General features: G+C 37.9%; 1 protein-coding gene across 1 annotated transcript in view; it reads right to left on the bottom strand.

Annotated features, from left to right (window-relative positions):
* Arhgap15 (Rho GTPase activating protein 15) overlaps window positions 1–24,720 on the bottom strand; it is a 591,993-nt gene that overhangs the window by 498,175 nt on the left and 69,098 nt on the right. The window contains exons 3-4 of the mRNA XM_013112601.3: window positions 22,463–22,531; window positions 8,584–8,645 (exon numbers count right to left, since the gene is read on the bottom strand). Of these exons, the coding sequence (XP_012968055.2) occupies window positions 8,584–8,645; window positions 22,463–22,531 (131 nt within the window). The remainder of the gene's footprint in view (window positions 1–8,583; window positions 8,646–22,462; window positions 22,532–24,720) is intronic.

Below are 24,720 nucleotides of genomic sequence, written 5' to 3'. Positions count from 1 at the left end.
TTTCTAATTATAAGGACAGTTTTTATCTAGTATGGCTAATTTTGGCAAAAAGAATGTGGTTGCTCTTACATGCCTGAATCTTTCTTTTCCAAAAGGTATTTATTTATTATTTTATGTGTATTCATGTTTTGCCTGTAGGTATGTGTATATGGCTGGTGCCTGCAGAGCCAGAAGAGGATGTCAGATCCCAGGAAGCTGGAGTTAAGGACAGTGTGAGCCACCAAATTGGTGCTAGGAACCAAACTTGGGTCCTTTGGAAGAGTAGCCAGTGTGCTTAACCACTGAGCCATCTCTCCATTCTCCTAAAACTTTCTTAATGATAACTATTGCATTAAAAGAAGAACAAAATAAACATATATACAAGAAAAACGTTTAGAATGTCATCATACAACACCATGCTGTTGGACTAACTTTTCTCCAGATGGGTAGCCCATGTTTCATTCAAATTATAAAAAGTCAGAAGGCAAGAGAAAAATTAGCACTTTCTGTCTGGATTAGTGCCTATTTCTTTTTGTCAATACCAACAGTACTAAGGTGAATTGAAACAATTTAAGCCTTCCATTTAAATAGTTCATAGTATTAGATGGCGCCAAAAAGAAGAGTGAAAACCATTAGAGACCCTGGCCAGGGATGGACATACCTATCACAGTCCTTTTGACCATGTGTGATCAGAGTGTGAAACATCCTAACAGGTGATTGGCCCATATTTAGTTCACCTGCTATGGTTCTCACTATAGTTTCTATCTTCTGGCAGGGTGCTTGCAAAATGTATTTGCTTCCTATCTATAGAAGTTCCTAGAGAAATGGTTCTGGTTTGAATCTGTTTCAGATGTTGATCATTTATAGAACTCTTCTCTTCCTTAAACTTCTAACTGGAGCAGGTTACAAAGGAAGTCCATGAATTCCAGTTATGTCATCAATCTGTCTTGGGACTTTAAACTATATCCCTGCTAGGTTAAGTGTATAAGAACAAAGAGCTGGGAAGCCTAGACATGTGGACATCCATAATAACTATGTCTGGTGCTATTATATCTTAGCTTTGTCAGTCTCAAACATCATCTTTATTGTATCAGAATGAAGAGGAAAGCTGACCCAACTGCTGAATCCTACAGCTTGAAAATCATTTCTTGACAAAAGAATAATAAAATGGAGCAGATAAATGTAAGACCTCTTTTCACTTCAAATTCTCTCATGAGTTCCATAAAAAACATCAATGACTTAGCTATTTTGAGCAACTAGTAAAAGTATAATTGTCGGGTTACAGTTTATACTCGCATGTCAAAAATGAAACTACTAATGTCCCTGTGTACTAACCAGAAAATTAGTCTCATAGAGCTCAGATTACTTAAGACCACATGAACACTGAGGGTCAAGTCCAGTTTCTCTGAAAATGCACCTTGTAATCTACTTAATGTATTTACGTATGCTGTATTTCTCAACAATGTAAGCAGTGTGAACTTGACTAAGGATATCATAAATTTCCTTGATATATTGAAGCCATCTGTAGTCTGTGAGAACGAGTGTCATCCAGTTGGGCTGCATTATTACTAACTACGGATGCTTTTAAAGAAGCTAAGAAGTCTGATGAGTCCACAACCAGGTCTTCTCTACTTCTCAAACCCTTGAATAATAGGAGCTATGGATCCTATCATTGACTCCTACTTGCTGCATAGTATGTCACCCGGTGTTTTACATACATTATATATTGGAACCACTTAGCCAGTCACAAGTACATTTTCACATACACTCTATGCCAAACAATACTAAGGGCAGACTAGAAAAATAAAAATAGTAAGTAAAAGATAAAAGTAAAGTAAGATAGACCTCTAGGATTTTTATCACTGACCACAGCTCCTAAAGCTGTGGAAAGACACTGGTCCTCTGAGTAATTCTTGTGGGTGGTCAAGGATCCCTTGCAACTGAGAAGGAAACTGCAACTTCCTGACACCATGTCCTACCTAAGGGCACACAGTCATACAGAAGTCATTGAAGGATTTGACCCTGAAGCCCACACTCATTCTGAAGGATCAGCTGTCTCTGGAGCAGGGCTGTGTACTCTCCTACGATGCGTGCACTATGCTGAGCCTTAAGACAGGAGTTAGGAGGAGAGATCCTGCTTTTGGAGAAGCATTAGGCTTCTTCCTCCTAGGAGCAGAGTTGCCTTCCTTGCTGGTTCAGGGCTTCTGTGATATCTCCTGCAGAAGCATGTTCCTACACCAGTGGGAGGCAGCTAAAGCCTCCACATTCATCATAACATTGGGGCATTGAGAGAATGTTAACTGTTGCTAGCAGCTCGCTCTCTCTATTTCTCTCCTTCTTCCCTCCCTTCCTCCCTCTCTTCCTTTCTTCCTTCCTAGAACACATGTAGCTCAGGAAGTCAGGAGTCAATGGTCCCTGGAATGAGTGAGACAGTCCAGATCACCACACAGACTTCACGGTATTCAGTGAGGAATCACAGCTAGTCTTTAGTGCTGAAAATAGATCCAGGAACAAGAAATGAAGACATGTTTGGCAGTTTGATAGCCAAATACATGATATCTAATAGGATAAAATGTCCTATAATTACAAAGTTAGAAGAACTAAATTCATATAAGAACAACTGATTTTGATACGGGCAGTTGCCAGGGTATTTTAGGCAAGTGGAATACTTCCCATAACTTACTAAAACAAATTGTGAGTTTTAAAGTAGGGTAAGTGGGAAAAGGTGAAGCAAAATAAAACCAAAATATCAAGAAGCCCCTGACATGAGTATCAGCTTGACATTCTACCAAGTGGACACCGGATGGCAGCACATAATAAGAGCAGTATATACCTGCTTGATGGAAATGGCCCTTAATTTTAGGCATCAGCTTTCTAAGCATCTAGGGCCTACAACATGTTCATCTCTCCAAACAGCAAAGCTTTATACACTGCACTTCTCCCCACGTCCTTTACTTACGCAGCAAAGAGCCAAAACAAAAAAAACAAACAAAACTAGAGGAAAGTATGTGTGGGATGACATCATTTCAGGCTCTCTTTGGGTTACCTGCTGGTACCCAATTTGGTTATTCTGGAGTTGATTTGAGTCTGTACTGTAATGAGAGTGAATGATTTATTCACGTAACTTTGAACGATTTACCATAAAACCCTCCATAGTCTTAGACCAGCAGGTAGGGGAACTTCTGTGTTCTCTCATTTTTTAAGATTCTGAACCAATGAGAGTAGCTGTAAAACACACATTGCTTTCAGTATTGTAACAATAGAGAAGGAGAAAGGGAAGGAGGGAAGGAAGGAAGGAAGACCACAGGGAGAGAGGGATTAGGTTTATGTTAATTTATTGACAATCTGAGCAGAAAGTACCAAAGAAAATTAAGTTTACATTGGAAGGAATGTTAGTATTATATCCTAAACACACACACACACACACACACACACGCACAAAATCACAGTCTACGCACCAGACCTATGATGAATGCAGACACTAGTAAAGGTGAGCATTGGAACCCCTTTCAGATTTGTTTTCATGCTTAGTTTCTGTCCACAGTCACACCAAGTGTTTTCATGCCTTTCTGAAGGGGAGAGCAAAGCGAGAAAATCTAAATGTGATGAGATGTACAGAACCACAGAGGAAAGATGTGCTTGCAGACACATGTGAGGTATTGAACTCATATAAGCACATTCTCAAGTGCCTTTTGTAAAATTAAGCCCTAGCAACAAGAAAACAAAACAAACAAACAAACAAACAAAAATACTACAAAAAGCTATTACTAAGTCATCATGGAGCGTCAGACAAGCCAGGGCTACTTATTGCTTTGAAGATGAGATTTCCCAAATGAAAAGGTTGGCGAGATTCATCAGAAAAGCTGAGGCATAATTTCAAGGTTCATAATTAAAAATTAAAGTTGAATGCTGAGTGAATTCTGCTTTCAGGCCTGTCAGGACATCACAAGGGAAATGTATAACCTCATTTCAAAATAAGGCTAAGTTGGGGGCCTTTTGTGACTGTAAGATGAAGCCAACTTCTGTCTCATACCACCTTCTCCTAGTCATATGAGTAATTTTTTCCTTATGGAAAAGAAAGCATAGGATAGAGAGAAATAAAGAAAAATAAAAATGATAACAAAGAAAGGCAAGATGGAATTAAGGAACAATGTACAATGTAGATGTCATAGTATAGATTTACACATAGAAAACTTTACAGAAGTTTCAGAAACAAACTTTATTAAATGACAGTTGAAGCTCTAACTACCAACAGTGGCAGGAAACAAAAGAGCAGGTCTTGCTTCTTGGCCTCACACAGCTTAAATCAAGAACAGGCAAACAAGTATGTTTCAAGCCGGCCAGGGTTAGATGCTGGTACAACAACATCTTTAAGACTCTGACAAAAGGAGCAGTTAAGAAAACAAAGATTTTACTTTTGAAAAATAAGAAATCACTATGAACCTTATGACCTAATATGGCTTAAATACTTAAGTCATTTAACTACTATGGCAATGAACCATGTACTTGACAGAATAAGCATTTGTTAATAGTGCTTATTTAGCTCATTAAACGTTACTAAAGTGATAAGACACTTGATGAATGGGAAACAGCCCAAAGAAAATCTCGCATAAACAATACAAAATATGGAAAGTAGATGACATCATTTTATAATTATTAAATGATCCATATGATAAAACCTCCATAATTTTTCAAGGTTATGACCAAACTTACCCTTTTGTTACTGCTGACAGACATACAGTCTTTGGGTAAGTAATAGCAACATATAGCTCTTTTTTTAATGTGTGCATGCATGTAGAAGAAGGCTCACATCTGTGTTTGTAATCTTGTGTGGTGAAAGCATGTACGTGTGTGTGTGTGTGTGTGTGTGTGTGTGTGTGTGTGTGTGTGTGTAGATACCTGCTCCTGTGTATACCTATTTGGAAGATAAAAGAGGACATTAGATGTCTGTCCTCTGTCACAGTTTTGGTTTGGTTTGATTGATTGGCAGTGAAATCCTCATATACATTTGTCTCTAACCATTCCAGCCATTTTCTTTTGGGATTCGTGTATTGGAACCCATGTTCCTGTGTGGAAAACATTGTTACCCATTACATCACCTTCCCATGAAATTTGATCAGATAATCCAGGCTTAGACTTGATCTTTAGAAAATATAAAGAAAAAATGACAATAATGAGGAAGTGTACTGCAGTTATAACAGGTTTTAGTATAAAACCCGACTCAAATATTAAATAAAAATGACAGTAGAAATTTTTTGGCATAGTGCAGGATACCAAGTATATGAAAACTGTGACTATTACATTTAAAATATTCAATTTTAAAGCATCTATATTAAATGCAAAATTAAACTCCACGAAGTCGGGGGAGATACTTACAATGTGTAGAACTAACAAAGCATTGTTACCTTGCTATATTATGCATTTTCTCAAGTGAAAAAGAGACAATACACTGAATAGGCAGTATTTAAAGTTCATGGAAAAGCAATTCTTGAGATACAGAATGTAAGTGACTATAGATGAACAATTAAATTACACTTGACTGCAATACCAGGCAGTCAATGGGAATGAAAGCAGAATCCAAAGGAAGACTCCGTGGCCACATTCCTGGCAGCATTACAAGTAGACTGCTGGATTGGATTGGATTATGGAGAAAAAGGATTTCTTATGCAATGCAGGATAAACTTATGTTGAGTTTCTGCAGTCATTCAAGAGAGCTTGAGAGGCGGCACATAGCTTATAACCAAGCAATCTTAATTCCTGAGTGGTGGGGGGTGTCCTTATCTATATATGTTTCTCTTATTGGTTGATAAATAAAACACTGATGGGCCAGGTTCCAGACCACAAGACGGCTAGGGAAAAGAAGGCAGAGGGATGCCGTGAAGAGATGCCATGCTGCTGAGGAAGTAACCTGCCAGATTACGGGTAAGCCACAGTCTTGTGGCAATATATAGATGAATAGAAATGGGTTAATAATTAAGATAGAACTAGCCAATAAGAAGCCTGAGCCATTGGTCAAAAACTTTATAATTAATGTAAGTCTTGATGTGCTTGTTTGGGGTAAAGCGGCTGTGGGACTAGGCGGGACAGAAACTTCCACTACATCTGAGTACCATTCCCTGAGAGAACTTTTAACAGAGTCTAAAGAAACAATTATGTGACATTTATTGCAATGTTTTAGATTTGGGAAGAGTTAGAGATAATTTAGATGTTTGTCCCTGGAGAATTTGTGAAAATAAGATTTGGAACAAATACATAATGGCACATGGGCAACAATGGGAAGGAAGTGGTCTTAAGATTGCAAACATCACAACGTGTATCTTTGCACTAATATTGAATGGACATAGCAAGGAACATGAGATTTTTTTAATACAAAACTGTTTATGTGACATAGAACACATCAATGTACATAGTATTATAAACAACTATTTTGTTGATTTGTTTTGAATACCACACACAAAAACAAATAGAATAATGGATAGGGGATTTGAATAACAGTTAGAGTGTATGTGCACAGGTGGTTGATTTGAGAGTAAGAGAGACTACAAAAAAGACTGCCTAGAGGTCTTGCCCCAAATCCAGTATCATAGGGTTGCAACTGAAGGGTATAATCAATTCAATTCACTGTGCCTGGGGGTTCTAAAACAATAAAAACTGAACTGTATAGAACTTTAGATAAAAAAATCTGAAAGAATGCTTAATGGCATGTGAACTGTTTGAAAAAACAAGAAAAATGGAGTATATGACAATGCTTATGTGAATTTAAACTTCTGTCCAGACATTGTGTACAAGTTCATTAATTTTTATGCAAATGAAGCAAATGCACAGTGGTATATACACTGAACAATGTGCACTGTGTTTGGGACAGTTTGCAGGGACAGGGGCTGCCCCTTGTCCCTGATGCTTCAGACTCCTCCTTCTAGGAGTATGTTACAAGGTGGCTAATGGAGCACAGATGAGGGTGCTCGCAGAAGGCTATATCACCTTGTTTTCTCTGCCACCCTGTTTTGTGTGATGCTAGACAGTAACACCGACCAGTGCTATCATCATTTCTGGCTGTCCAGAGACCAGGGAAGAATGAATTGCCTGAGAAGGAGTTTCTTGTGTTGGGGTAGGGCTGGGGGTTCATGTGGTTGGTCAGGTACTAAAGGGTCTTGGTCTACTTGCATGGCTGCACCCTCCACATGCCCGAGTTTTGACCGTGAGATGAGGTTCCTGGAAATAAGGGTATGTGGGCTGTGCTAGTCAGTCAGTGGTTCTCACCTGTTGCTCTTTTTTTAATGTCTTTTTATTTTTATTTTTAAATGAGAAACAAGGTTCCTTCACTTGTCAATCCCAGGTCCCTCTCCCTCTCCTTCCCCTCCTCCCATGCCCTCCCACCAACTCCCCCCAAATAACCCCCAATTCCCACTCCTTCCCCCAAGGAGGGTGAGGCCCTCCATGGGGGGTGTCCAGAGTCTGTCATTTCATCCAGGGCAGGGCCTAGGTCCTCCCCTAAGAGTCCAGGCTGACAGAGCAATGCTCTTTTAATGACTGACTGGCAGTTCTCCAGGAACAGAGAAGGCAAGGCCTGAAGCTGCTTTGCATTTGATCTTGTGCCTCTCTCGTACTTTTTAGGGAAGGTTGCTGCTAGGGTACTGCCAAGAAATATCTTTGGGAAGATTCAGGACCATCTCCTATTTAAAATTAGAATAGCTATTGTAGGCACTGGAATTGTGACACTTCCATTTTGCTTCTTTTAAATAAATATAAACACTGTCCACTACAGCCATTAAACCAAAGCATCTTTTATTTGCTAGTGTTAGCCAGAACATCTTTCTAGTAACATACTGGGTAATGCAATTTACTATTATCTCATTGTAAAGCTGATTAGAATATTTAGAATAAATTACTTGTAAGAGTAATACACTCACAAGTAAATGTCTCTTATTTTGGATACTTCCATGTACCTTAATTACTTGCATAGTTCATACTATAAAGCTAATTATAGAATATACAATGTAAGAAATGGCCAAAATTCTAAAACAGACATAACTATTTTAAATCCCCCATATAAATAACATAGCAAGTATCTTTCTTGACCCAGCAACTGACTTTTTTTTTCTTGAACATTTGCATCTCACATCAGGGAGTTCTTGATAATTTTGAAATTTCCCTCACCTACTTTTTGTCATGGTTTTCTTTTCCTTTTCCTTTTTTTTTCTAAGTGATTTTTTAGTTTGATCTACAAATATGGTTCAAATCTTGTATCTTGCATGAAACTTCTCCGGGTACTGCATAGAGATCTTTATATGCTGCAAATGAATTCATTCAACAACCCAATCTGTTAATCCAGAAACCATGTTTCCCTTTTTATGTTTTAAAGATCTCTAGTCCTAAGAAGACAAGACATCAGCCATTTTTACTTTCTGGGCAACACTGTAGAATGAAATGTCTTTCTTTGAAAAGTATAATTTTTTCAACAATAAAGGTTTCAACAATGGTAACAGAAGGGGACTGTTCTAGTTAGGTTTGGGTGGCCTTGATTCTCAAACAGTATCAGTGATACAAGCTGAGGATATAGGAAACTGTGCAGTTATGTAACGAGAGTTGAAGAACTTTCATTACCTTAGTTTCTTTCCTCCATCTGCAATTTTGGCTTTTTGAAGATACCCTTCTTTTTCAACCATCTGCAAGAAGAATGCATATGTTAACACTGTGACAAACTCCTAGGCATTTTAGTATGAATGAACCCTAGCTTTCTAAGGAAGAGTCACTGCAGTGATGGAAGCTTCCAGTCACAGAACTTTATTAATAATACATGCAAGACTTATGGGAAGTGCATACAAGATCAAAGTCTTTACAGGCTTTGTATATCAAATGATAGATTGTGAGGATATATATGAACAGATAGTTTAATGGTGATATAGCACCATTCACTTCCCTTTCGGTGTTAGGAAGCCACTTGCTTAAAACATTGACTTCAATGATAGAACAAAGACAATGCAAGCCCCTCCTTAATAATAAAGAGAAGCTCTTCATTTACACCCTCCCTATATACCTTTCAGTGCCAGGAAAAAGGAAAGAGTTCACTGGAAGAAGAGATTGAGCCTGATGCATTATGTGAGAATATTACAATGGCAACATTTTGTGCTTGTTGGCCAGTTAGCCACAGACAATGTAGCACAATTCTCTTTGCAATCTGAGTGGTGTAACTGCTTTCCTTTTCCCCACTTACACTGTTGGTGTGCATCCTAACATAGTTGCAAATTCCCTAAAGGGCATGCAACAATTTACTGTAACACAATAGAGGTGATCAATAAAATCCAGGCAAAATACATACAAATGCAGATTATAACATGTTGATTCCCAGCAAATTCAACAAGATGTTTCAGTTTCTTGGTGGTCTATTAGAACCCCCCCCCCCGACCCAACTGTCTTGTAAATCTTATTCCAGTTCTGGATCTATGCTCCCATTAAAGGAGTGAATATAATGCTTTCCTCGTGCTTCATGTCTAACAGCCCAGGGCCATATTTCCTCAGAAAATCAGTGGGATCCATATCCCTGAGTATAATATTTCATTTACTGTTCTTCATCTCAAGAATTTCTATATCTACTAAACAAAATTACAACCCATTTTAAAATTCTACCTGTATAGCTTTTGTTGAATTGTCTTTTAAGCATCCCACCCCTAGTTTCCATTTCCACTGTTTTCTTATCACTCTATTAACACCTATCAGATAATGTTTGTAATAGCTGGCTTACTTATATCTACAACCATGCTATAAGCCCATTGAAGTATTGTCCCTTTCATACTCTGTGGGAACCCACTAATTGGATCGTGTGAACAAATGCATGAGTGAATGTATATATAAATGATATTTATGTTTATAGAGAAAATATAAAAGGCAAAACCATTCATTGGTAAGAAGAAAGGACAATATGGAATAGTGAGTTGTCTCAAAGACTAACATGGTGCCTAATAAAGAATTGCCCCCTGTAAGCCTTGCTCTGCTATAGATAATATATACATGATCATTTCCTGATTCCTACATTGTCATATTCCTAATACACTGGGAAGTACTTAGATTTAAAAAAAATTTGGTAAGTTCATTTTTAGTGATTAAACTGTAGTAAATTATTTGAATAGTGACAACTGTGTCAAGATAATTTTCACAAGTATAAAGCAGTCTACTGAAAGATGCTTTCAGGGTTGATTTTTTTTTTTTTTTGGTTTTTACGAGACAGGGTTTCTCTGTATTGTTTAGGAGGCTATCGGTCCATCCCGGCCTCGAACTCACAGAGATCCGCCTGCGTCTGCCTCCCGAGTGCTGTGATTAAAGGCGTTCACCACCACTGCCCGGCTGGTTGATTTTTAGAACTATGCTGCCCACAGTGTCACCACTCTGCGCTTAGATGTATCACTTCAAGTGCTTTGACCACCCCCTTATTCTATGTACACTGTCTTATCTCTTTTGTAACAGATAATTTTATTGCCATCTAAATCCCATATATGTTTAACTCTAGCCATCACTGGTCTCTATAAACAAAGACACTTTCAGTAGACATTAGCATCACAGAGGAAGTTCTTTCCTTAATTTTTGGCTTTGCTTAAACTTCTTATGAAGATAAAACTTACCAAAAGCCTGAACTGTTTTCTATTAAAAGCTAGAAACCCTCTCAATCCATTCAGAAATTCTCAGCTAAGATTAGCACGTTTTCAGAACTATTCCATGCAAGACCCTCAGTTGGACATTAAAGATGAAAAAAAATTGTATTGATGAGTATTATTCTCTATAAAGAGAAAGATGAAATGACAATATTAATGTCCTTATAGGAAGAGATCAATGACACATTTAAGGTGGGGTATACAAAGATCTCTCTCCAAAAGGACCCTTCTCAGTCTACTTGAAATGGGTAGGCAAAGGCTCTTTATGTTAGTAGTCAGTAAATGTAGTATCACTGCCATTAATGGCAGAATAATTTTTCAAGGGCACTGGTAAGTATCATGGAGTCTTCAGGAGTGACCTTCTCATAATCCTGGGAGTGCAATGGAGGAAAACTTAATAGATAGTTATGAATTAGCTTTCAAATTCCAACATGCCTTCCAGGCCATAGGAAGACCCTAAGAACTATAACTTTGCAGTATTTTCTGCTTTTAATTCACGTAGTACCACCATGAATCTAAGCATCTAAGTGTACATATCCAAGAGTATGATGCATACACACTTACATATCTAAATCTGTGATGTGTGTGCATATGAGCTTTACCCCCATGTCTTAGCATCTCTCTTGAAGACACATGACTGCTTCCAAGATCAACACTTACTCCTTCAGCAAAGTTTCAATTACTGACACCCCATTCTCTCAGATAGCCACTATGCATACAGAAGAGTTGCTAGATTCACAAGACAAGCCTGATCTTATTGTAGCTTAGCCTCCTATAGGCTCACATCAAGACATCCATACTTTTTGGTGGACTGATAACCCTCTACCTCTCTGAGATTCTGGTCATCCTTCACACTGGACCAATAAATTCCAGGTGACTTCTTTCACTGAACAGCCTGTCTTGTTCAGGTGCCACACCGGCAAGAAAGGGTTCCATAAGATAAACTTAATTATGTGAATATCTAAGGAATTGCTTATCATACAAAGGAATTTGCCGTGCTCTACATAAGAGGAACCAGTCATCCTGAGTGGCGTAGGCTGAGTGGAAGGAGGTATTACGGTAAACAGGAGATTGCTATGGATTGTGCATCTGGGTTTATATATGGTAGTTTATTAATAATTTTTGTCACATGGTTTGAAAGAAAAGTGATCTATAAACTTTGGTTTATAGTTCAGACATCTGGATCTCGGACTTTCTTGTCTTTAATGATTTACAAAGTTATATACAGGGTTTAAATTTAAGTTTAGGATGGCTCACATGCTGGATTCTAGGCCAAACTAAAATTCATTAAAGGAATCCCAGCACCCAAACCATGTATACGGAAGAAATATCAGCCAGTCTTCAGATGCTAAATGTGGCTTTGCAGCTATTTTTTCAATGCCGGCTAGAATCCCTATTTAACATTGCGTGGCAGGAAAGATCAGCAATTTGTCCAGGCTGGATGCCAGCCAGTCTGCCAGTACTGAGGAAATGCTTCAGCAGCATCCTCGTGCTGACACACAGCTGAGGAGGATGAATGGCAGTGGAATTCCAAGATGGTACCTGTTTATAAACCTAGGCTGCATGTGAAAGACAGGGCAGGAGAGAAGAGAAATTTTGATTGATGCCCACAAGTCCAACAAACATGATCTTATAATCTCTGGAATGGATACTGCAGCCTTGTTGTTGTTGTTTTTACATGAATGCCTTATGTTACCAGATACAAATGCAAACAATAGGTTCATCTATCTATAATGATACATTGAACAGTTTTGCTAAAATAAACTGAACTAAATTAGAAACTTTCATGCAATTTAGTTGAGAATTTGGCTTTTGACCACACAGCATTTTTGCTTTATAATATTTGCTCTGATGATGGTTTCATTTTTTGTTCACCCCTCTTTGTTCTTAGTCTGTGTTTGTTGACAACACGGGCACAGTATTCAGCTTCTTAGGTCATCTGATACAGAAAGTCATTGTCTTAAGTAAGGAGAGTCACAATAACCACCCCCCACTCCATATTCTGTGAAGAAACACAGACCAGTCTCTATAAACATTAATGATAATGGCAAATAGGGTTTTCCTGGTCCCATACAGCTGAGAGAGGCCTCAACCTGAAACTGGGGCGGTCCCTTTGAAAGAAGGTTTCACGATGTGAATCATGTGTAGGGCTGACTGACCTTCAAAGGAAAAATTACATCATTAATCCATGACCACAACCCTGGACCACTGCAATTTAATAATAACATGGCTACTAAAGTTTTAATAGCTCACAGTGTTTTTCTGACAATTCTGTTTCCTGATTTTTATTAAACAAATCAAATGGGGACATGCTTTGTCCCATCATTTTATACACTCCAAGGCTTCTGCTTCCTTCTGTAATCACCTTCTACTTTTCTCCTATACACAGAAAGAGGCATTTTTTGTCTTTGTGTGTATGTGTGTATTCTTTTTCTTGACACATTTCTCAAGTTACACCGTGATAGTAACCTTGTGAACTTGAATTGGATTTAGGAATGACTATGAGATGATTCAAGCACACGTCTAAAGGCATTAAGACATTAATTTCGATTTTAGTACTCTATCGGCAAGTAGTGGGACTGTAGAGGGTAGCTCTTGGTTAAAGGAAGTGGGTTACTGGCAGGGAGCAGGAGGGAGTAGGAGCAAATGGAGAATGGGAGGGATGGTGGTGAGAAGGGTTGCAGAAGTTCTTGGAGAATGTATCTGACTTGCTACCCCTTATTGGTGTTCTGGTCTTCTTGTTTTCTGTGAAGAACTTTTCTCCCTTATATCCCTTATGTCACTGAAGGCCAGCAACTTGAGACTAAGCACTCTGTAAATGTAACATAAATGAAATGTGCCCTTGAGTATTTTCTTCCTATTTTTTTTACCATAACTCCAAGAGATCTAACAAACACATTCACACTCACAACATACAGATGCAAATACACATCCTCTCACACACACAAGCACACAGAATTTCGCATGCATATATATTCACTCCCCCCCCACACACACTCACATACACTCAAGCACAATATCTGTCTCTCTTTTACCTTGAGACTCATTGTCTTCTTTTGGATATACCACAGTTTCTATCATGTCTTCCTGTACTTGAATGTGTGTGTGTGTGTGTGTGTGTGTGTGTGTGTGTGTGTGTGTGTGTGTGTGTGTGTGTTTGTAGTGGACATAATCTATTAAGAGAAACTTTCTTTCCAGTTTTGTTCAGGAGACCCCGACAGACTCTCAGAACAATATAGGACATTGCTGCTGCCCTTAGTTGCCTCTCCGAGGTTGAACCTACTGCTGAAGACATTATGTTCAGACATATGACTCAGAAGATTTGGGTTGGCTTTGACTTGAAAGCCTCCTCCCTGAGAACAATTCTTTTTTAGCTTTTAATTTAAAAAGTTGCTGGGCAGTGGTGGCACATGCATTTAATTCCAACACTCAAGGAGGCAGAGGAAAGTGGCTTTCTGTGAGTTTGAGGTCAGGCTGTTCTACAGAGATAGTTCCAGAAGAGCTAGGACTGTTAAACATAGAAACCCTGTCGCAAGACCCCCAAAATGTTATCATACAATATATCCTAATCATATATTTTCCCTTCCCCAAGTACTCCAAGGTCCTTCTACATCCTTACCCACCCAAGCTTCATGTTCTTTCTCTCTCTTAAAAATAAAAAACAACAGAAACAAATGCATACACTCAAACACACACACACATACACACACACACACACACACACACACACGCACACACCAAAAGCAAGCAAAAACCTGGAATTCATTCATTTTGTCATGTTCAACTACTCGTGAGCATGAGGCTTGCCCTGAGGTGTAGTTAATAAACCCACTGTCACTACATTGATGGAAACTGATTTTCCCTTCCTCAACAGTTAAAAATTGCAAATAATTTCTTGGATAGTCGTGCAAGCTTTTGCTCATTTACACATTCTCCATGTTCAGATTTTGTCTGATTTCATCTTATGGAGGTCTTGTATATGATGTCACAGTCTCTGTGAATTCATACATGTTTCTGTCCTCTTGTAGATGAACAATGCTGTTTCCTTAAAGTCATCCATTAGTTCTGTCTCTGACAAGGTTTCTACCTGTTTTTGTATATAGATGCCTAATTGGATTTAGGGCTCACTCCGCAGGAGAAAGTTCTTACCTGTAAACGTAAATCTGGCCAAGAAACTGTGACTGTATTAGTTACTTTTTTGTTGCTCTGATAAAATATCATGACCAAGGCAACTTATGGAAGGAAGAGTTTCGCTTATTGTTCTAGAAGGAAATTCAATAATGATTGAGGTATGGCAGCAGCTACCCAGAGTGGAAATGGAGAGGACCTTCAACCATAAGCACAAAGCAAAGAGAGAGCAAAGTCAAAGTGGGATGACATTAGGAACTTTCAACACCTACCTCTTATGTTGTACTACGTCCACATTTATACCACCAACTAGGTGCCAAGTGTTCAAGCGTCTGACTCTATGTGGATATGCTCATTCAAACCACTACAGGAACTCATATGCCCTAATGTGAGCCTACCATTATTGCTTTGCTAAATAGATACGTACTTTATGTATATATAAATATTTTATTACCATAGATTAGTAAAGCTCTAAGTTGCCACCATAGAAGTGTCTTGGGAAAAAGTGCAGTTAATGTAAAGACTCACAACTGAGCAAAAGGCAGAGAATAAGTAAGTCAACATTATATCATGGAAAGAGGATGGGGCACAGGAGCTCCTACCCTAGCTGAGGAGTGATTGACAGTTGATCGCTGTTAAGTGGAGGAGAGACCATTCTCCTTAGGAGTGTAGTCCATAGTAGGGTGACCACGCTCTACTGTACCTACACCTGTGCATATGAGGGCACCATAATTGAATCTGGTAAGTTATAAATAAAGAGAGAGAGAGAGAGAGAGAGAGAGAGAGAGAGAGAGAGAGAGAGAGAGAGAGAGAGAGAGAGAGAGAGAGAGAGAGAACATGATATGGAATGGACTCATGGGGTTTTCTCTGAAGGATGATACCTTCAGATACAAGTTCTTACTTCATGCAAATATGTAGTACATATATGTCTACTCTTAAATTAGATGCAATGATTACATAAAGCAGAGTCAAACAAAAGCAGTTCTGTGTATCACACACTTACAAAGCCCAGAAAACAGCTATGGATTCCTGAATGAGTTCTTGAAACATGGCATGACGGCTAATGCCTATGCTCTCAGCAGTTGGAGACACAGAGAGGAGGAATAACCTATACGTTTCAGGGCTTAGTGAGTTCCAGGTAAGCCAGGGCTATATCGTTGTGGAAGTTTATCTCAAATAAACAAAACAAACAACAAACAACCAAAAATAAAAAATATAAAACCCCCAAACCCAGAACTCTTGAGAAGCTGATTTGGCTTCCTGTTCTGGCCTGGGGTGATACTTACTGTCACAGTTTCCTTGCTCCTGTGTGGAGTGTGCCTGTGTGAAGTGACCCTCTCCTACTTGTCTCACTTGAGGGAGTGGGATCATGTCTGACTTTAGGGTTCTACTCAGAGACCTGAAGCATTTTCTAAACACTGGAAAGTACATGTTAAGTTTTGCGAAGGCACCCGCCCCCTCCTTTATTAAAATCACTGTGCATTTCCAGGGGAATGCTATCCTTGTGTTGATGATTTATTTACCACTAACTCATCAAAAGATCATTTTGAAAATGACAATATAGCATTCCATGGCTCAGCTCTCCCCTGGACTTTATTCCTGAGCCTTTCATCCTGATGCCAGCATGTCTCATTTATTCCCCACCAAGAAATCCAGTTTCTGTTTAGGAGATGGGCTTGGGAGGGACCGCACTGCATCTGGAGAGCTTCAGTCTTCGGGGGCTTTTCTTACAATTCAACTCTCAATAGATTCTCTCGGGAATTTCTGTTGCTCCGGAGGTCTCTGCTTTCAATGTCACTTGTTTTGTCACCATCATTGAAGTTCACAGAGGATAATCTTCCTTTCCCCCCATCGCTGTCTGAGCCACTTATTTCTATAATTCATTTGTGTTATAACCTAATTTCACTCTGGGAAGCTGTGAAGAGAGAATTGCTCAATTCCAGTAGTCTTTGTTGATGTTTGTGCACTTTTCTCTATCCTAGAATTAAACGAATTACAAGTTGGGTACATTTCTGGGAGACATAATTTAACTCGAATCTGTTTTTGTGGTTTCTAGAATTCTTCCTGTCACCTCAATGCTTCTTCATCTGAGGACCATTCCCTCTGATCAAGCCCCATGGCTCTTTTCTTTTGATCATTATAATCTGGTAAGTATGGGATTTTTATTTATTGTTTTGACACAGGGTATATAATCCTGGTTGGCTACTGGTCTGGAACTCTCTATGTAGACCAGGATGGCCTTGAACTTGCACATCTCCTGCTTCTGCCTCCAAAGTGCTTGTATTACAGGCATGTAGCACTATGCCATATTATAGCATTCTTGCAATTTTACAAATAAACCTGTTCTACCTCTAGCCTGCAGTGTGTGCTGTTTTTTCTTAAAGTTTTTTTTCTTTCTCTTCCTGTTTCCATTCTTTGTTTCTGCAGTTCAGCTCATGGTGCAAATCTCATTTTAAGTGACACTTTCAAAGAGTGACTGATTATATGCCTACTGACTCCAAGACAGGTTTTTCCTCTCCCAAAGACACAAATACAGAATGGTGCCTGTTTTTGATCATTGGTGCTTCTGCTTGTCCACAGACTGAAAGTTTCTCCAAGAAAGGTATGACTTGCTACTGTCTTATCAGATTCCCAGAGCCTAACCCACTTCCTAAATGATCATGGCCTAGTCAAATACATGAATCAGTAAGCAGACTCATGCTTAAGAAAATGAAAGAAATATTTAATTTAAAATGTTTTGAATAAAATGATTCTACTATATAATTTAGTATTATTACCTTGAATATTGAGTGGATATTATTTTGCAAATGTAACTCTTACTTAGCAAAACAACATTCTGAATGATTGAAGAGGTTTTTTGTTTTCAACGTAGAGAAACCCCAGCCTGGTCAATAGAATTATTCCCACAAATGACTATGCTTTCTTTGTTTACAATAAGAAAGTACAATATCTTTATAATGCCTTTCATCCCCAAAGCCCCCACAAGAATTAATTAATCCACAAAATAATATCATGCTTTAAAAGGTAGAATCTGTGACTTAGGTTTATCAACAAAAGCCTGCTTTGCCCTGAACCAGGACAACTTTCTGAGTGCTGCCCTCAAAATCCTCCTTGCTCAGGAGGAAGTATATGATTCTCTAAAGCCCACCACAGGCTTTTGACTCCAGCAGGGTTATCCAGACATGCCTTACAATGTTTCAATAAGAATAAAGAAGATAGAGATTTAACATGCTGCAATCAGGGTTACTTTTCTTGAATCTTTAGGGGGAAAGAAAAAGTGCCTTGAAACTAATTTGGTCTCATGAATAGTTGTAATGTAGAATATACTAATAGAATGTCAAGAAACGGATGCACATGAGTGTATTCGAGTTTTACATCTTGGTGTTTCATGTCTAAAGCTGCTGCTTTGTTGCTGTGTTAAGCAATCACACACTTCTCTGCTGTGATTGCAGCCTCTTCCACTGAAGCCCTGTGGTATGCATCTATGTGGCATTAATGCTACACTTCTTCCTGAACTGGGACCACTGTGAGCATTTGTAGACTCCAATTAGCAGTGTTTCAAAGGTAACAGTAAAAACAAATGTGCTGTTCTTTTAATTATTCATGTTGATCACAATTAGCTTTATTAAAGGGAACTGTAAAAAAATAATTCATGGTTCCCAGAAAGAAAACCCACTCATTGGAGCATCTGAAGGGCAGTTTTCATTTTCTAAAGTAAAACATTTTATTCCCAAATGGGGTAGACCTAATGGATAATTTGAAAAGTTGTAACCAAAATTGTAGTCTCATGATTTTTAAAAATATTTAGGGAAATTCTTTCAATATGAGATAAAAGAAATGAGAGTTACTTTATTGCCAGGGTTTTCAAAAATAAATACACATAAGAATCTATATGATTGAAACAAACATAAATAATATCAACTCAAGGGATTTAAATAATTACTCCAAATTATTTTGGTATGTTGTTTCATATATGACACCTTTTCCTAATAGCTACTGACAACAGATAGCTGTGGATGACTTGGCTGCCATACTGAGACATGGAGGCAAGAGGGAGACAGGGAGAGACAAAAGCATATGACACTTGTGGGGAAAGATTCTGCAGGGAGATGGAGAGAATGTAAGTTCAAGTTAGTAAGATTTAAAGCAAAACTTTGTGGGTACTAACTATAGAAGAACATATTCATGTTTAAAATTTACAGATTCTCTTTTTGAAAAACTTGGTAGTTCTTTAATCATTACTATTCATAACAGTCAATTCACCAGATGCAGTTTACATAGCTGATGCTATTTCTGCCATTAACATAAAAGTAAAATTCAATTCAATAGAAGCTATAGAAGAAAAGTTGAATGTTCCCTGTGCTCAGAAGACCGATGAAGTGAAGTGTATACTCAGAGACAGGACTCAGGGAAGCCCACATCAGTACCAGAAAGCAATTTAATTGATAATTTAAGAAGTTTGTGCAAGTAGTGAGTATGTGTAGCTGCGTGCATGTGGAAATTGCAGAGTTGGGGGAGTTTAGCTTTAGAGTGATTACAAACTAAAATTTTACTTTAAAAAGTATTGGTTTTGCTTAGATTTAGTATTTCTCTTCAATGTCACCTTCCGAGGTAGCATATTTTCTTTCTTTTGGAAAGGAAATTGCAGAGATAACACAACTAACCACATGTTAGTTAACAAAATATGTAATAGAAGGATGGAAAACTATTTCTGAATGCCCTTATGATTTACCTAAGCTTTGATTATGCTTTATATGGAGGTATTGATATGAAACTGGTTCATAGTGATTGATTAAATTTGAAAATAATCATAATTTGAATTTTAAGTTTCATAATTCACAGATATGTTGCATGTAAAAATTTTGGGCATTTCAATGGAAGAGTTAGTATACTCAAATATAATTTCACATACATTTGTGTATTTATATGTGTACATAAATGTACATGTATATGTATTATATATACATGTATTTATATGTATACATAAATAATTATTTGCATATATTTATTTTCTTATTCATTGTGAGGTTCAATGTGCCAAATTCTATAATAAGTCATAATAGTTAAATAGTAAATCATATACAACCCTCTATTCATGTAAGTTATAATTCAATAAGGGAGATGGAAAAGAAAGTAGGCAATTTTAGTGCTGTGCATCTGCAAAAAAGACAAGTCCAAGTTGCTCTTGCAAAGCAGATTATACGAGGGCAAACTAATTCAAATTTGAGAAATCATGGAAATAGTTCCCAAAGAAAATGTAAAGGTAAGAACTGAATAATTTGAAAACAAAATATAAATGCAAGTTACAACATTGAAAAGGTTGAGCTTCCTTTGAATATTGAGTATATATTTGTTGATACTTTCAACCATAACTTTCATAATCCCTTAATATCCTGTTATATCAGTTGGCAAACTCGTCTTTCCAGGGCAAACAGTAATGCCAAAAGTAATATAAGTGGAAGCATAATGTAAAGAAGAGAGCACAAGTCATGGCCTCTCACTTCAAGCCATTTACAGTCCAGCCATGGCACAAGTCTATTACCCATGAAATAAGAGTGGACAGCGTAACGGTGTTAGAACATGTGATATGATGAAAGCACCATAATTAGAAAATTCAGGCTCCTTCAGGCAAAAAGCCATGTCACAACCATACTTCTATTGCTGGCTTGAGGGTGTGTATTTTGGAGTAATAATATATAGTATAAATCAGGGGCCATGAGAGAGTTCTTTGAAGTTGATACTGTAGGTAAAAGGACGCCAGTTTGTTTGGATGAAGAAAACGAGATATTGAAGGCACTGCCTTAAAATAGGTTGTTCTGGAGTTACTGCCCATGACCTGTGTGAAAGACATAAAGGAGTGTTGGAATTGGGATCCAAAGCATTTGAAGGTCAAGATGATAGTATGTGTGGTAACAAAGAAGAGTGAGTAGTCACGTGACAGCTGAGGAGAGGATACTTCATAGAATTGCTGGCGACATTAGGGCTGAAGAGACGTCTCACTTGGTGATATTGCACAACCATATATGTACACATACACTCACACATGTGACTACAGTAATGTGTGTGCACACCCACACCCACGCACACACACACGCACACGCACGCACACACACACACACACACACACACACACACAGTTGCATACGAATGGTGGTATGTAACATAGATGCCAAAAAAAGGCATGTGTTGCAACTGGAGCTGGTCTGGTGATGAGGGCAGCAGTTTGGGAAGGTACTTATGATGGGTGAATTTGATATGTTTTACTTCTCACTTTTAATGAGAAGGAAGTCTGAGAACAAATGACTAATTAATATTGAAGATTTAAGAAAATGGTGGAACATAGATCTTCTTAGAACCATAGTTTTTAGCTTTTCACTATGCCATATACTCAAAAGATACTTACAGAACCCTTCCATTCTTTTGCAATTATGAGAATCACAGGAATAGAATAGTGAACATGGGAAGTAATTCCTCTACCCTAGATGACTGCATTTCCAATGGATGACAAAGAAATAAAATTTAGTGAGGTCTGAAGAGAATATTGAATAACGGTGAAATAAAGAAAATAAAAGAGACTAAACAAGACCTCTTTTAAAATTTACATTTATTCTCTCTCTCTCATGTGTGTATATGCATACATAAGCCATGGTTCATGGGTAAAGTCCAGAAGACACATTGCTGAAGTCATTTCTCTTTTCAATGTATGCAGCACAGATATTGAACTAAGGTTCAAATTGTTGTCAGCAATTGTCATTACCCAATGAGACATCTACCACCCTAAGACTTATTTTTAAGATATAATTGCATAATAATAGTATAATAGTAATGATAATAATAGCAGGTAATTGAATCAGTAACATTTAAATATACTGGCCACAAAAAATTATAGTTTACAAGAAAGATTAATGAAGAAGCTGAATACTACTTCAGAAGAACCAGTGTGGTAGTAACAGAATAAGCTAGCAGAAGGAGCAGCTATTGGTGAGGTAGTTGGACCTTTAAGACTTGGGAACTTCTGGTTGCTTTCTAACTTCTACCCTCAAGAGAATAAAATCCATTGCATGTTTTGAGTTAAGGAGTGACACTGTAGGCTGATGGACACAAAGGTGACATTTTAACCTCCGTCATTTCTACATGAAGAGATGGGAAGTAATTAGCTCATGAGTGTGGATCCTTTATGAATGAGTGAGTTTTTATAAAAAAGAAGGTTTTATTGTCATATCCAATCAATGATTTCTTATTCAACCTGTAATTCTTAAAAGAGTTGGCACACAGAAAATGAAGGAAGAAGGAAAAAAGGGTCTTGCTCTGGGCCATTAAATTCCTGGAATATATTAACTGGTGTTTGTGTAAACAAAGATTTCGCTGGGTGGAGGAGGGATACATACGATTGAATTTCTTGTCCTGAACATGAATTTGATACAAAAGACTCATATCTGATATTTCTTACAGAAGTGAATCCCATCAATAACCTAGTCAGTGAGCTTGACTCTCCCTCAATCAAACTTCCTGATATGATCCTGTTCTCAGTGACAGGTTGATTCTAACCTTTGACTATCACTGATCTAGGCACTAATATAACAAACCTAAATTGCGGACTCATACAATGTATGATAATTATGTGTGGATTTTCAAGACACTGAGTTCAGGGCAATTTTTTGCAGTAGTAAATCAAAGAATGCAATACTTGATTAAAATTAGTCACTTACTGGATGTTCTAGCGGTGGAATGACATCTTTCAAGACATGCTGTGAATGGTTCCTTCTGTGCCGGGAAATCTGCAAACACAATGACATTTGATGCCATTACATTGTTTTTTCTTTACAAAGTTGAAAATCATTTTAATGAGTACAATTTAGTAGATATGGAAATGAAATGAACATATTAAAATTTAATTAAATAAGGATAATAACATATATAATGAACAATGCATTAGATGTTAAGTAATTTGAATAAAATTTGGATTTCACGATGACTGGCTAGAAAAACAGTTACGTGTTTTTCTAAGCCTTGAATTTCCTCTTATGAGATGGGTATTCCAATTTCAGACCTTACCAGACCTATACACCTACTTTAACTAAATTATATAATGCAAGTTCCACCACATGGCATTAAATGCTAGAACATAAAGGTGATACCCATATCCCTCTTGGAACCCATAGCTTGGCCAAGATTCTCAATGCTATGAGGAAGCACAAGTCAGTCCATACAATGTGTCCATAGGGAGAGGCTTTGCATTTTATGGTTGGCAGAGTCATGAAGGTCTAGTAACCAACTAATCCCATGAATTTGAAATATCCTGAGGACTGGTTCACCCAGACATGGAGTAACCTCTGCCTTCAAACTTTCAGGCTGTTCTGGAGCACAGCCAGAATAGACAAGCTGAGCTTAGACTTTATTGAGAAAAAGATTTTGCTTTGGTTACTAGTCTATAAGCATAATAAAATAAATGGTTTTCAACTTTGTGTTTCAGCATCTTAGATTGCAGTTAACTGGGAAAAATATTTCATGCTGAAATATGATGTGATGTTTATGATGCCAGCTCATGACTCTCAAAATATGTGTTGTGTTATTTTCACCTCCTTCTTTATTGTTCAAGTGCTATTAAATGCATAAAAGTCACATGGTACACTTTGAGCAAAAAGAATGATAGTTCTTTCTCCAGAAGAAGCATCATGGACAAATTCTATCACTAAGGAAGAGAGGGGAACTTATGATTTAATGTTTGGTGTATTAGAGGATCTCATTAGTAAGATTGCTTCATATTTTACATGAGAGAGGGTGGGAGGGAAGAAAGGAAAGAGAGGAAAAATTGAATGAAAGCAGTAAGACAGGTCTTAGCACTATAAGTAAAAAATGAAAAAGGGTTCCTGTTTTTGGCTCTGGTTACTGGTATGTTTAACAGACTGAAGAAATTAGATCAATGTCTGTGAAGACTTTGAGGTAATTGTATTACCCTAGAAACCAGAAGCTGGGCCTAAAATCCTGTAACTCTATACAATCTTGGAACCCCATGCTTGTTCCATAAAACTGTTATGAGGAGAACAGAATTTGAGATCATTCTCTCCACTGTCCAAATGGAGTCTGGATTGAAGGATGGGCATAATACACAGGGAAGCACAGTTAGAAAGCAGACACAGACTCTACAGAATAACAACATGCCATGTTCTCCTAGGCAGAGGAGCCAGGGATGGTCTTCACCACAGCAGGGGTCCCACAGGGTCTTCCCAGCAGGACAGTCATTATTTGGGGGTACTGATTAGGCTGTTTACCATTTTCTCCTCATTTACCTCATTCTGATCCCATCACGATCTGTTAAATGTGATCTATAAGGTAAAGCAGAAACTTGAGTTTTAAGTTCTAAAACAGAGAGACTGTGACTTCATGAAAAAGAACGATTTATCACCAAAGATTCTATAAATAGAGTCCAATGTAGTTGGATGTTGTGATCATTTATCTTCATTTTCAATGTGATTGGATCTGAAATCAACTAAGAAACACATATCTGGCCTAGTCATTAAGAATATTTCCAGGAAGGATTAACTGTGGATCAGGAGAGACCCTTTGCAAAATGGGCAAGACCTTTGGCTGGTAAGTAGCCCAGAAGTTAAGAGGTCCAGGGGAAAAACACTGCTATTGCCTACATGCTTTGACTCTTTGCAGTTAAGTGTATATGTCTTGTTGTTGCTGCCACTGTGGTTGTCATCAGAATCCAGATTCTTTGACCTTCCAATGTGAACTAAAGACCAGCAGCTCTCAGAGAATGCACTAGCTAGCTCACCAGACCATCAGCACTAGACTAGGATTGCTGCATCTGAGTTCTCAGAGTCTCAAAGTGTACAGACAGCCACTGCTGGAATACCTCACCCCTATAATGTAAGCCAATCACATGTGTATTGGTTAGCATTGTCTAGAGGAATGGGATGATTTCGGGATGCCTTCTTTGGAGAGGAGGATAGACAAATTT

This window comes from Mesocricetus auratus, unplaced genomic scaffold (genome assembly GCF_017639785.1).
Source record: "Mesocricetus auratus isolate SY011 unplaced genomic scaffold, BCM_Maur_2.0 Super-Scaffold_100004, whole genome shotgun sequence".
In the NCBI taxonomy this organism is placed as follows: Eukaryota; Metazoa; Chordata; class Mammalia; order Rodentia; family Cricetidae; genus Mesocricetus; species Mesocricetus auratus.
Note: the sequence above shows the minus strand (reverse complement) of the source record. Positions and strands in the feature narration are given on the sequence as shown.